The 14,073-nt window shown below is 40.3% G+C and overlaps 1 protein-coding gene across 1 annotated transcript in view; it reads right to left on the bottom strand.

Annotated features, from left to right (window-relative positions):
• Positions 1-14,073, bottom strand: part of LOC115415125 (kinesin-like protein KIF26A) — a 79,632-nt gene that overhangs the window by 18,799 nt on the left and 46,760 nt on the right. The window contains exons 6-11 of the mRNA XM_030128586.1: positions 12,004-12,207; positions 10,839-10,932; positions 10,502-10,752; positions 4,900-5,083; positions 1,671-1,827; positions 402-564 (exon numbers count right to left, since the gene is read on the bottom strand). Of these exons, the coding sequence (XP_029984446.1) occupies positions 402-564; positions 1,671-1,827; positions 4,900-5,083; positions 10,502-10,752; positions 10,839-10,932; positions 12,004-12,207 (1,053 nt within the window). The remainder of the gene's footprint in view (positions 1-401; positions 565-1,670; positions 1,828-4,899; positions 5,084-10,501; positions 10,753-10,838; positions 10,933-12,003; positions 12,208-14,073) is intronic.

Raw genomic sequence — 14,073 nt, 5'->3', positions numbered from 1 at the left:
ATCCATCATCTGTCCATCTATCATCCACTCATCTGTCATCCATCCATCCGTCCATCCATCCATCATCATCTATCATCCATCCATCCATCATTCATCATCCATCCATCCATCCATCCCTGTGTGATGGAGTGCTTTCTGATCCACTCTGTCTGATTTTGCTGTGGATGTTGAGTTTTAGTTCTGGAAAAATTGAACCTTTTTTTTTTTTTTAAACTATTACTTTTCCATGTTTTTTAATTTATTTTTTGTGGGGTGTGACAGAAACTCCCCACAGATCTGCAGAACTGGTGCTCCACCAGACTCCTGTTTCATCTCCCCCCATCAGTGCTTCCTGATGGAGCTTCTGTTAACGTCCATGTACATGTGGACCTACCTTGGCCTTCTTCCTCATGTGGACCTACCTTGGCCTTCTTCTTCCTCATGCGGTGGATGCGTGAGGCCAGCTGGACCGTGGTCAGCGTCTCCATGTAGTTGGCCGGTGAGTCCGACACGTGCGCGATGATGGTGGTTCTGCAGTTGATGTTTCCCAGGGACTGGCTGAGCAGCATGGTGAGCTTACTGTCCCTGAATAAAACATCAAGACAGGCCTCGTTATCCGAAAAGAACAGGGGCAGATGAAGCCCACTGGATCCCCCCACCCAGTCATTAGAGCCTGGGCCTCTGTGATCCCACATTAATGAAGACCCACTTTGAACTACACGAGGAACGAAAGGAAAAGTCAGACTGTGAAAAGACTCCAGAGGATGCTGGCACGCTTCAGAAAATGAATATTAAACCTCACATCTGAGCTTTTCTACCACCCTTTGTGTTTAAGTCGACAACAAAACCAAGACCCGGGCTACGTCAGCGATTCTGGAGACGACCGCAAACCTGCACTAATGCTTTTCTTTCATCGCAAACTGACTGGTTAGAGTTCGGAAACCCCTGAACCTGACAGAAGAAGAACCGATACTGTGGTCCTCTGATGGACAGGTGATGGGTTCAGTCCAAAACACAGGCTGAAGTAATTAACAGGACTTAATGATGAGTGGATGAACCTGAAGGGTCCATTTAAGGAGCACTTCCTGAAGGTCAGATACTTCAGCCTGGACCTTTGGTTTTAGGAGTGAAGATGTTCAGCTTCATTTGAAGGAAATGGAACAAGTTTAGTTCCGTTTTTCCTTTAGTTGAAGTTAAAATCCATCCATCCATTAATCATTCATCCTGTGGATGACCTCTGACCCCTGTGGGTGGGTGACCTCTGGCCCCTGTGGGTGACCTCTGACCCCTGTGGGTGGGTGACCTCTGACCCCTGTGGGTGGGTGACCTCTGGCCCCTGTGGGTGACCTCTGGCCCCTGTGGGTGGGTGACCTCTGACCCCTGTGGGTGGGTGACATCTGACCCCTGTGGGTGGGTGACCTCTGACCCCTGTGGGTGGGTGACCTCTGGCCCCTGTGGGTGACCTCTGACCCCTGTGGGTGGGTGACCTCTGACCCCTGTGGGTGGGTGACATCTGGCCCCTGTGGGTGGGTGACCTCTGACCCCTGTGGGTGGGTGACCTCTGACCCCTGTGGGTGGGTGACATCTGGCCCCTGTGGGTGACCTCTGGCCCCTGTGGGTGGGTGACCTCTGACCCCTGTGGGTGACCTCTGGCCCCTGTGGGTGGGTGACCTCTGACCCCTGTGGCTCACCTGTAGGGGACGTGCTTAGCCCCGTTGGCCAGGGCCAGGACCACGTTGCCCAGCGCTGACAGGGACAGACACTGGCCCCCTCCGCCCTCCCGGGTCCGGCTGATGTCGGTCTCGCAGGGGCCCAGGTCCAGAAGGTGGAGGCGGCTCCGGCCCGACACTGACGGGGTCAAAGACCAGACGGGTTAGTTTACAGACAGAAGAGCAGTTGGATCAGAGACTGGAACCCAGTCCAACCAGAACCACCAGAACCAGGACTGAATGACTCAGTTCTTCTGTTCTGCAAAAACAATGCCATGTTTATTCAATATTTATTAAATTATAATTACGCGTTTGTATTTTTATATAGACTTGGTTCATACATATACATACACTCACATACTGTTAATACTGTAAATTTGCATTTATTCATATTTGGTCCATTTTTATTTTTTATTCTACTCAGCTCTATTCTTATGTTAATTTGTAAAATTATACATTTTTTATTCTATTTTCTTATTTTTAGTTTTTGTAATTTTATATTTGCTCAGTTTTTATTTCTGTAGTACTGGTGTTTTATTCATATAATTAGGGTGTACAACTCTGCAAAATAGAAGAATAATATGAATAAATAATAGTATTAAAAGACATTATAGTAATAAAAACATTAAATTATTAAAATACTTAATTTAATTTTTTTTTAAATTTTATTTATGAAAAAACAGCAAAAATGCAATTTTAACAAGAGAACTTATCATTTACGTAAATATGTATATATAACTATATGTATACAATATTCAGCCTGTTATCAAAAGTTTTGTGTGTGTGTGTGTGTATATATATATATATGTATAAATGATAAGTTATCTTGATAAAATTGCATTTTTGCTGTTTTTTCAGGTTATTCACATTTTATTGTTAAAAGACACTTTAAAAATGTGAATATTTTCATAATTGAATGTTATTTTTTTGCACTAAAACATCACAACTTTAACTACAAATTTTAATCTTTGTTTTAGTGCAAATAAAAAACACTAAATTATGAAAATATTTACATTAAAAACAATCCTTTCACAATAAAATGTGAGTAACCCGAACAAACATGAACAACCTGAAATGTAAACAGAAAATTTAGTGTAATTTGAACAATATTCTGCCTGTTATTAAAAGTTTTGTACGTATATAAATGATAAGTTATCTTGTTAAAATTGCATTTTCGCAGTTTTTTCAGGTTATTCACATTTTATTGTTAAAAGACAGTTTGAAAATGTGAATATTTTCATAATTTAATGTTATTTTTTGGCACTAAAACATCACAACTTCAAACAACTACAAATTTTAATCTTTGTTTAAATGCAAAAAAAAAGGAAAATTACACGACAATGTTTACATTTACTATCCTTTCACAAAAAATGTGAATAACTTGAACAAATATACACAAAATGAAATGTCTAAAGAAAATTCAGTGTAGTTTGAACCATATTCTGCCTGCTCTTACGTGTTTTATGTCTCTGTAGATCTGATGCACATGCAGAAATGATCAACTGAGGTAAAATACTGTTAAAATTACACTGAGTTTTCTTATGGAATTTCTTTTTTTTCAGGTTATTCATGTCTTTTTTGTTTGGATAGCTTATAAATGTACATATTTTCATAACTGAATGTTATTTTTGCGCTAAAACAGGAACATTTGGGTTGTGATTATTTTGATGTTCTTACTTTACAGTCTGATCTGAACTAAACTGACTCTGACATCCACGTGTTGGAGTTTGAATGTGGACGTAAACGGGTTCATTGAGGATCTGACGGGAATCAGATTCCAACGTGAACCCGACGTCCTGATGCTTGGTGCGCGGTCGGTGTAACGGCCTCCACACTTCATTAACTCAGAGAAACGACGACGTGAACCATCAGCAGGATTCTCAAACTGCTGAGATCAGCTGAGAGCGTCAACGCCGCAGGACAGCGGCCTGTTTATCCATGCAGATGCACTCAGCCGACGCCGACGCTGCAGCAGTAAACACTAATAAGAACCGTGGAAACGACCGCAGCGACACGACGACAGGGCCGTTAGCGTTAGCGCTGCCTCCCCACCCGTTAATAGGCTGATTGAACACAGACGCACATGAAGCTAATGAGAAAAAAACAGCTGATGGTTTAGTTAAGCCTGAGTTTGATCAGATGGACACCTGAAGAAAGGACCGAGTTTACAGAGGATTTAGTCTGGGCTAAGATTCAGTCCAGTCTAACAGATTCAGTCCAGTCCAACAGATTCAGTCCAGTCTAACAGATTTAGTCTAGTCTAACAGATTCAGTCCAGTCCAACAGATTCAGTCCAGTCCAACAGATTCAGTCCAGTCCAACAGATTCAGTCCAGTCTAACAGATTTAGTCTAGTCTAACAGATTCAGTCCAGTCCAACAGATTCAGTCCAGTCCAACAGATTCAGTCCAGTCCAACAGATTCAGTCCAGTCTAACAGATTCAGTCCAGTCCAACAGATTCAGTCCAGTCCAACAGATTCAGTCCAGTCTAACAGATTTAGTCTAGTCTAACAGATTCAGTCCAGTCCAACAGATTCAGTCCAGTCCAACAGATTCAGTCCAGTCCAACAGATTCAGTCCAGTCTAACAGATTCAGTCCAGTCCAACAGATTCAGTCCAGCCTAACAGATTTAGTCTAGTCTAACAGATTCAGTCCAGTCCAACAGATTCAGTCCAGTCTAACAGATTTAGTCTAGTCCAACAGATTCAGTCCAGTCTAACAGATTTAGCCTAGTCTGTAACACAGATGACCATTGATCTGAGTTTCAGAAATCAACCTTGAAACATTGCATAAATAAACTGTGTTGAGTCTAAATGTTATTGACTGTCAATGAGTGTTTTGGATTAAATTAGGTTAAACTAGATTATATTAAACTAGACTAAATTAGACTAGATTAGATAGAACTTTACTCTTCTTTTGGGAAGTGCCATCGGGAAATTAAGAAAACTAGCGTCAGCTCAACTGAACGTACAGATACAAGAATTACAAGAAAATAATAACATGAACTAAAATAAGAACAGTAGTGAAAAAATCTGTTGCACATTAGTTTGTATTAGCAGAAATAAACAATAAAGTAATAATAAATAACAATAAATAAATACGTTAGAATAATATAATATGTGCAATATATATTCTGTATATAGTTTAATAATAAAATAACTGACACTAATACTAATAATACTAATAAAAATGGTGTTCCCGCCCACTGACCTGCCGCCTTGTTGCTCTTGTCCTGTCGTTCCTGGTAAAGGTGAAGGGTGAACAGGAAGTGGGCGTTCCTTCGGGCCTCCTGGTCGTTGGGCGTGCGGCTGCTCCTCCTTGCCGTCAGGGCGGCGTCCAGGAAGAAGGCGGCTCGCTCGGCCGTGGTCGCCTTCAGCTCCGTCTGATTCTGCAGCTGGAGGAGAGACGACAGGAAAACCTCTGAGCCGTGAACCAAGGTTATTATCGTTAACGAGAACTGACGAAATGACGAAAACTAGAATTGTAAAAACATTTTTGTTAACTGGAATAAATAAAAACTAGAATTAAAAGAAAAAAAAAACATAACTAACTGAAACTATATTGTGTGTTTATAAAACTAAGATAAAAATTCTGGATCAAATTCCCTTGGTTTTGGTCTTTGTCAATGTCAGATTGATGTTCAATGGATTTCTTTGTCTCTCTCAGTTTTCTGTGCTGTCTCCATACGACACTTTTTGCTCCGTCACTTGTGTTCACTTGTGGTTTCCAGTCGTCTTCTGGTCCCCACTCTACCTGGAAACATGGAGACTAAAGCAGCAGAGTCCTGTCTGGGATTGATTTGAATAGGAGCACAGAGAAGAAGAGAAAAGAGACCACTGAACTACAACTGAACTACAACTGAACTACAACTAAACTACAACTGAACTACAACTACAACTGAACTACAACTGAACTACAACTAAACTGAAACTAAACTACAACTAAACTAAAACTAAGCATTTAGAAAATAACGAAAACTAATAAAAACTAGCAAACCTGCTCTAAAAAGGAATTAAAACGAACTGAATTAGAGAAAAAAAAAGTCCAAACTAAAGAAAACTAAACTAAAATGAAAAATACAAAACTATTAGAACAGGGCTGTCAAACTCATTTTAGTTCAGTTCCACATTCAGCAAAATTTGATGTGAAGTGGGCCGGACCAGTAAAATAATAACGTAACAATATATAAATAATGTCAACTCTAAACTTTTCTCTGCTTTTGAGCAAAAAAAGTAAATTTACATTATGAAAGGGTTTACATCTACAAACTATCCTTTCAAAAGATGTGAATCACATGAACAAACTGAAAAAATCTGTGTAATTTTAACAATATCCTGCCTCAGTTTCTCATTTCCACATGTACGTTAGAACTTACAGATCACAGTGGATCTACAAACACACAAAACATTTAGTAATAAACAGTCTTGTTAAACTTGTACTTCTCAAGACATTTCAGGTTGTTCATATTTGTTCAGGTTATTCACATTTTTTGCAAAATTACACTTTGTTTTAGTGTAAATACATAAAAATATTTACATTTACAAAGAGAAAAATGTGGAGTTGTCATTATTTCTCTGTTATTCTGATAGTATTTCACTGGTCCTGCCCACTGGAGATCATACTGGTCTGAATGTGGAACCTGAACTAAAAGGATTGTTCATATCTTATTTCTACATTTCATAAATTCATCCCAGGGCCAGACTGGACCCTTTGGCGGGCCGGATTTGGGCCTTGGGACGCATGTTTGACACCTGTGTATTAGAACCTTGGCTGGAATATGTAGGTCCTGCACTTTTGCCAAATTTTAGCAGAAAAAAATCATAAAAGAATTACATCAATGACAATAACATGCATTTTCAGGTAATTCTTCTTTAATTGTAATGGCCAACAGAAGGATGACTCAGCTCTGAAGTGTGTTCCTGCTTTTATCACAGGCACATGAGTGGATTTTATTAAAATTCAGAGCAGAAAGACGCCCCCCCCCCCCCCCCGCAGGATAAGATCAGAAATGAAGCTGACGTGATGAAGATGTCTGCTCTGTAAAAATGACCATGTGAGTTTAAAGGACAAAAGTGAAAATAAAGCAGAACCAGGCTCGTTTAAAGGAGACGAGAGAGAAAATTAAAGCGTCGAGATAAAAAGTGTCTGAACGAAAGAAGGAGCCGAGGGAAGATAAGCGTCTGAATGGAAATGAGGAGGAAGGTCAGGGTTAATTGGACCACGGTGGACGGACGTCAAGTGTCTGGAGCGGAGACAAGGTCAGAGAGGACGATGACCTGAGGAAAAATACTCCCAGCATGCACCAGTTCTGTGAGACAGGCTCAGAACGGAACCGGTTTAGGAAGACGGAGACGGAACCAGCAGACTCTCAGCTGGTTTAACAGAATCCACCAGGTTCAGGTTGAGTTTGATTAAGTTTATGGTTTTTTTTATCTTTTTCATTGTAATATGATGTTGTTATTAGGGATGCATCGGCTCCGATACTCAGTGTGTGTACTCGTACTCGTACTCGTAAAAGATATCTGATACAAATGCACCGATCCCACTTGTATCCGTGTGCCATTCCCAGTTCAGTGCAGCAGGTACGAGGAGGAGGAAGAATGTGTGTGAGTGTGAAGAGTGTGGAGATGGAACCGAATAAATGAGGCTGATCACAGTAAGGCTGACTGACAGTAGCGTTCACACACAGGCAGATACAGACGCAGCCTTCTGTCTGTAATCTGACTACATTCATCTGTTTTCCAGCTGATGGAGGATGAGTACCCAGACAGAGAATACCAGCGGGAGTACGGAGCGGTGCGGACCGCCGCCAGTGGAAGTGCAAACCAAACCTGTCACTCATTTGTCTTTTCTCTTCCTGCTGAAGCTAAACTTTTAAATCTTACAGAGAAAACACTAACATTAGTATCTAGTATCATTGTTGTTTTTGGTTTATTTGTTTGATTTTCCCTTTGTTTATGTGTTGTTTTTGCTGTTTTTCCATCCACAATGTCTTGTTAATGATCACTAATAAAAAAAAAAAAAGTTGTGTTTTTTTTTAACGGTTTAATGAAGAAAGTGTGATGGAATGAAATGTGTAAAAGGAAAATGAAGCTGTAAATGCACTCGTTAAACCACTCGTTAAACTTGATCTTAACTGGAGTCAGAGTCAAAATAACTAAACGTTGGTGAATCCTACACATAAAATCTACGGGTACCAACAATGATCGTAACATCAGTCGTGAGTTTTTATTGAATAAGTTGCTTCATTTTAATTTATCCACATGTATGCATCCTCAGTCTGTGAACATCAGAGAGAAAACTGGTGAAAACCCTATGTACAGATCTGCTTTTATGTCGAATATTAGAGTATAGCTTTAATTTATTACAATTTTAATTTTCTATACCTAATATTTGGAACCAATATTCACTTTTAAAGTCTGTAAAAAGGTTCATTAAGCATCTGTGTGTTTTTATGCAATAAATTATATACATTTTTCAAATCGGATTTTATATATTTTTTGTGTTTTCTATCCTTTTGTGTTTTTATAGTAGGTTAAAGTGAAAAAACTAATAGACAGTTGATCTAGATGAAGTTGTGCTGAAAAAACAGATCCAAACATGGGTATAGTAAACATTTGTTTCTATAGTATATAAAGGCCAAATCAAAAGGACTGAAAAACAGACAGAATGGACTCAGACCACTAAGGGTTAATATTGGAATGTTTCTGACACAGAAGGGACATTGGGACTGGTATTTTATTTATTTATTTTTCAATATACAACTTGGTTAAATTATTTCAGTGTGTGTATTAGTACTTTTTGAACATTTTGAGCACAATTTCAATAATACCACGATGATGATGATAACCGTGACAATTTTAGTCAAAATAACCATGAAATGAAATTTTCAGATTGTTACATCCCTAGTCATGGAACAGTGGAATGATAATATTTTCACTGATTTTATGAAGTTTGGGTTCCTGCATTTTCTTTAAGTTAGTAGAAGACTTTTGCCGCCTTTCTACTACGTGGAACCAACTCGCCTCGCCTCGAATCCACTCTGGTGCCAGGTCCTATTCCAGACCGTTTCCATTCCAGGATACTACCCACTTCACAGTACCTGGTCGTCATAGCGATGTGGTGCGTTACTTATGTGTTGTCTGCTCAGAGAGTTGCTGATCAAGGTTATTATCGTTAACAAAAACTGATGAAATGACGAAAACTAGAATTGAAAAAACATTTTCGTTAACTGAAATAAATAAAGGCTATTATTAAAAGAAAATAGTAAACATAAACATATAGTATAGTAAATAGACACAGTAAACATTTGTTTATAGTATATAAAGGCCAAATCAAAAGGACTGAAAAACAGACAGAATAGGCTCAGACCACTAAGGGTTCAAATGCACTGTCCTGTTAGACAAGTCTTAAGTTGAATGGGAGGTAAATGTGACCATTATAAGGAGAATTTGCTTTATGCCATGCTGCTGCTCTTAGAGTTCTGTGCTACTTCTCTGATACTATGTTAACTTACTATTTTTGCTGCTAAGACAGGAAACAAAATGAAAAGAAATGGGGAAAAAAAAATAATAATGATGTGTATGTGCAAGTGTAATAAGCTTTACTTAAAAGGGTCTCAATCTTGCATTCTGGAAAAAAACGGTTTGACTGTGCCTCGCCTCGGTGTACAGAGCAGTTGATTGCGGTTGAGCACCTGAGAGTATGGCTCCTGTGAGCCGAGGTCGGGCACAGTGGAAAGTTTGAGTTATTTTAAATTTAGCTGAATGTGGTCAAACTGCAGATGTCAACTTAGGAGGAAAAAGGTCAAATGCAATGACAGAGGTCTTGTGTGATAGTTTTGCAGGTAACTGTGATGAAGCGAGATGAATGTGGAAAGCCAGAGCACGAGCCTCGGAACGTGCTGCGGCTAAAGTATGCATTTAAAGCGCTTAACCTCCAGGTGCAGGTGTTGAGACTTAGATCGCTTTGCAGCTAGACTATGTGGAAAGATTGTTATTTTATGTTTTGGGCTTAGATGCCTAACCAAGGTTGATTGACAGGCGTACACAGCACACGCTGAACTTAGATGAACTTTTGTTAGAAGCTTTTCTTAGAAATAATGCTGAACAAATGACGTAGAACGGATATGCTTTGCCCATGTGTTATTATTAACCAATTGTGAGTCTTGTATTAATGAGGTCACAGAGAAAGGGGAGTCTCCAACAGTCACTAAAGACTATAAAAAGTAATGAGGGAGACGCCCTTCCTGTTCCTCCTTTTTTTCCTTGGTTTTTGTTTTGACAAGTGTGTGTTTTATAGAGATACTAGTGGTAAACTGCCTTCTCTGATAATGCACAAGTTTGGATTTTTTGTAAACTTTTGCTGTTTTAATAAACCAGATTCTGGACTAGACTTTTTTAAAACTCAACCCTTCTCTTGGTGACTTTTTCTTCATTCTCCTGTTGTGTTCCCCGACACTGACTTCAAGTGGTCAGTCCTTTTAAATTGTGGGGTACCCCCCATTCCCAGCAGTTGGGGTTTTTACCCTGGCTCCTTAGATTCTATGGGGCTCCTGGGCAGATAAAGAGACACCGTTTTGTCCTTTGCATCACGTAGATGTTTCCTAAAGTAGCGAAGGTACACTTTCGGTGGAACAAATATGAAAAATATTGGAACAACAGTCTCTTCCTGAGATCCTTGAGTCTACGTGTTTTTACAGTCCCTTTAAAAAACAGAAACTTCAAACTGTAAAATACGCTGGCATTAGTTGGTTGAGGCCCAGTGTGTTGTACAGTTGTGTGTTGGTGTTAGTGTTTCAGGTGTTACTGACCTGGGACCCACAGATGGGGTCCTCCTTCAGGGCCACGGCGGGGCCCGGGGCTTCGTGTTGACCCTCGGCCAGGAGGTCGGTGAGCGTCTCCTCCCGCCCGGAGATCTCCACGGCGGACACCCGGACGCAGAATCGAGCCCCCGCCTTCTCGCGCCGCTCCTCGATCACCTTGAAGAGCCAGGAGATGGCGGTGGGAGCCACGCCCAGGCTCTGGGTGGAGCAGTCCCGCCCAATCATGGTGTAGGTCTTACCTGCGAGGGGGCGGAGCCAGCGTAAACAGCGGCGTGACTCAGAGAAAAGTAAAGACAGTGTGTGAAACGTGTGGGTGTGTCGTTACCCAGGTTAGCGTGTCCGAAGCAGAAGACGCAGCCATCGGCGCCGTTGACCACGGACTGGATGACCTCGGCCAGCGTCCCTGAACACACCTCGGCCTATCAGGACGGAGATCTGATCAGTGTCCGCCAATCGCATAAGAGCTGTGTTCAGCCTCAGCAGAGGAACATGTCAAGTTCTGGGCTTGAATTGATTTTATGAGTTATCTAGTGATTTTAAGGTAAACAGCGAAACAACACTGTAAAAAATCTGATGTTTTTACTGTATTTGTGTGTTTTCTTTATACTTTCCATAACAACTTTTACACAATAATTTGGATATTACAATAAATAAAGGAATTCACAGTGTAACCTCTAGAAATGTGTAAAGAAATGGGTGAAAAAGTAGAAGCAGTAGAATTCAACTGTTTGCAGATGACACCATTTTATACACAGCAGCGCCCTCTGTTGGCCAGACGGTTTAAACTTGAATATCTGCTCTGTGCAATCAACTTTAAATTATCTTCAACTATTGTTCAACTCAGACCAAACCAATATATATATTTTTTTATTTTATTTTTATTTATTCTTTTTTTTTTTTTATGAATTCTGAATGTGTATGGACTACAGAAGTATCATAACTTTTATATCGTTCATATATTTATAAGGTGGAGGTTTTAAAACAGGCCATTTTAGGCGTTCTGTCTCCAACTGCGCCTTTACTGTTTTATTATGTCTTTGATCAATGTTAACTATGTGCAAAATATATCAATAAATCAAGTTGTTTTTTGCAATAAAAGTGTCAGAAAATGTCTTTTTTTGACCAATTCTTTTGCACTGTTTTTCAGGAAGAACTTATCTTTCAATATCTGTCCATTAATTCTCATTATTATATGAAATACATGCTTTCAACAGTGTGTTATAGTAAAAAATAAAAACTAAAGTAAAAAGTAAAATTCCAATGTTTTTACTGTATTGGTCTGTATTTGTGTTTTTTTTTTTTACACTTTTACGCAATAATTTGGGTATTACAATAAATCAATGAATTCACAGTGTAACCTCTAAAAATGGGCATAGTTTCAGACCCTGAGATAACATTTAGATTGTTTAATTATTTTGAAAGTTCTCGATGCAGAAAGTCCGATTTTATGTTTTGGGACATACGGCAGAGGTCTGCTCAGTCGGTCTCACCTGTGATGCATCCTGGGAGAACACAGCGTCGAAGTTGAAAGTTTTGGGGGCGGAGCCTGAGGAGCGTCTGTGGGCGGCGGCTGAGTGTCCTCCGGCCGCGGTCTCACATATGGTCAGCTGCTTCTTCCGACCGTCCACTTTGAGGAAGGACACGGACTCGGACGAGTCGCCGTGGACCGAGCAGATCCGGACCATCACCCTGACCTGGACCAGGGACAAGGGATGGGGGGCATTAATGTACAAAGGTTTAAAGTACAAAGGTTCAGAAGCAGAACTAGCTCTGCCTGTAAACACTGTCTGCTTTTATTTGTTGCCTTGGTCTTCATTGTGTTTAAACCCACTGTGTACACTACCAGGCAAAAGTTTGGACTCACCTTCTTATTTAAATGACATGAGATGGACCACAGATGGCCAACCAGTGCTCAGCATCATTTGGAACTCCTTCCAGACTTTTGGAAAACATTTCAGGTGACTACCTCATGAAGCTCATCGAGAGAATGCCAAGAATGCACAAAGCAGTAATAAAAGCAAAATGTGGCTATTTTGAAGAATCTAAAATATAAAACATGCTTTGAGTTTTGTCACACCTTTTTAAACTACAGAATTCCACATGTGTTCATTCATAGTTTTGATGCCTTCAGTGAGAATCTACAATGAAAATAGTCACAAAAATAAAGAAAAACCAGGTGAGTCCAAACTTTTGCCTGGTAGTGTAGCATTTGTCTGTTTTGTTTTTATTATGAGTGACTGTTTTTATTTTATCTTTTATTTATTATTTATTTTATTTGAATAATAAACGTGTTTGTAAAACCTTCATATCGTCTCCTTCCTATTTTTTTTTTTTTTTGCCTAAATCGTCAAATACTCAATTTCTGATTAAGTTTTTTTTTGTGTTTGCTGAATAATCTGCAGAAACGACTATTACGGTATTAAAGGCTAAACCCTCTACAGACTGGTCCCAGTTCAGATCCTCTGGACTCTGCTGGTCCCAGATGGACACTGCTGGTCTCACATGGACTCTGTTGGTCCCACATGGACTATGCTGGTCTCAGATGGACTCTGCTGGTCCCAGATGGACTCTGCTGGTCTTAGATGGACTCTGCTGGTCCCAGATGGACTCTGCTGGTCCCAGATGGACTCTGCTGGTCTTAGATGGACTCTGCTGGTCCCAGAAGGACTCTGCTGGTCCCAGATGGACTCTGCTGGTCTTAGATGGACTCTGCTGGTCTCACATGGACTCTGCTGGTCTTAGATGGACTCTGCTGGTCCCAGATGGACTCTGCTGGTCTTAGATGGACTCTGCTGGTCCCAGATGGACTCTGCTGGTCTTAGATGGACTCTGCTGGTCCCAGATGGACTCTGCTGGTCTTAGATGGACTCTGCTGGTCTCACATGGACTCTGCTGGTCCCAGATGGACTCTGCTGGTCTTAGATGGACTCTGCTGGTCTCAAATGGACTCTGCTGGTCCCAGATGGACTCTGCTGGTCTTAGATGGACTCTGCTGATCTCACATGGACTCTGTTGGTCTCAGATGGACTATTCTGGTCTGGGATCAGAAGTGTCGGTGGTTTACGGGGGTCAAAGGTCGCGCTCTGCTGATCATAAACTTGACCTTCAGTCGCAGACTCAGCAGATTCCGTGACACGACAATAAAAACCGACAGTCACATGAGTCCTACCACGCCACGAGTGCAGGCCACAGGTCAAAGGTCAAGGCTGATGAGGTTCTGTGTATGGTTAAAACCCTTTAAGGACCACCATTAAAACAGACCGCCTACATTTATTTATGTTGTTTTTACAATAAAAGTGTCAGAAAAATGTATTTTTTGCCAAATCTTTTGCACCTTTTTTTCAGAAAGAATTTAACTTTTAATAATTGTCCTTTAATTATATCATTATTATATGTAAGAAACGCTTAAACATACTTGAATTTTTTTATATTTATGATGTAAACCAACTGTAAATGTTGATAACTAAACTTTCTGAGTTTATATAAATCACTTTTCCTCTATTTTCCACTGTAGTTGTTCTAGGTCAGTGTGTGTTCATGCTCTTCTGGTTCTTTTTGGT

The sequence above is a fragment of the Sphaeramia orbicularis genome, chromosome 24 (assembly GCF_902148855.1).
Source record: "Sphaeramia orbicularis chromosome 24, fSphaOr1.1, whole genome shotgun sequence".
In the NCBI taxonomy this organism is placed as follows: domain Eukaryota; kingdom Metazoa; phylum Chordata; class Actinopteri; order Kurtiformes; family Apogonidae; genus Sphaeramia; species Sphaeramia orbicularis.
The sequence above is the reverse complement of the archived record's forward strand: the minus strand, read 5'-3'. Positions and strand labels throughout refer to the sequence as shown.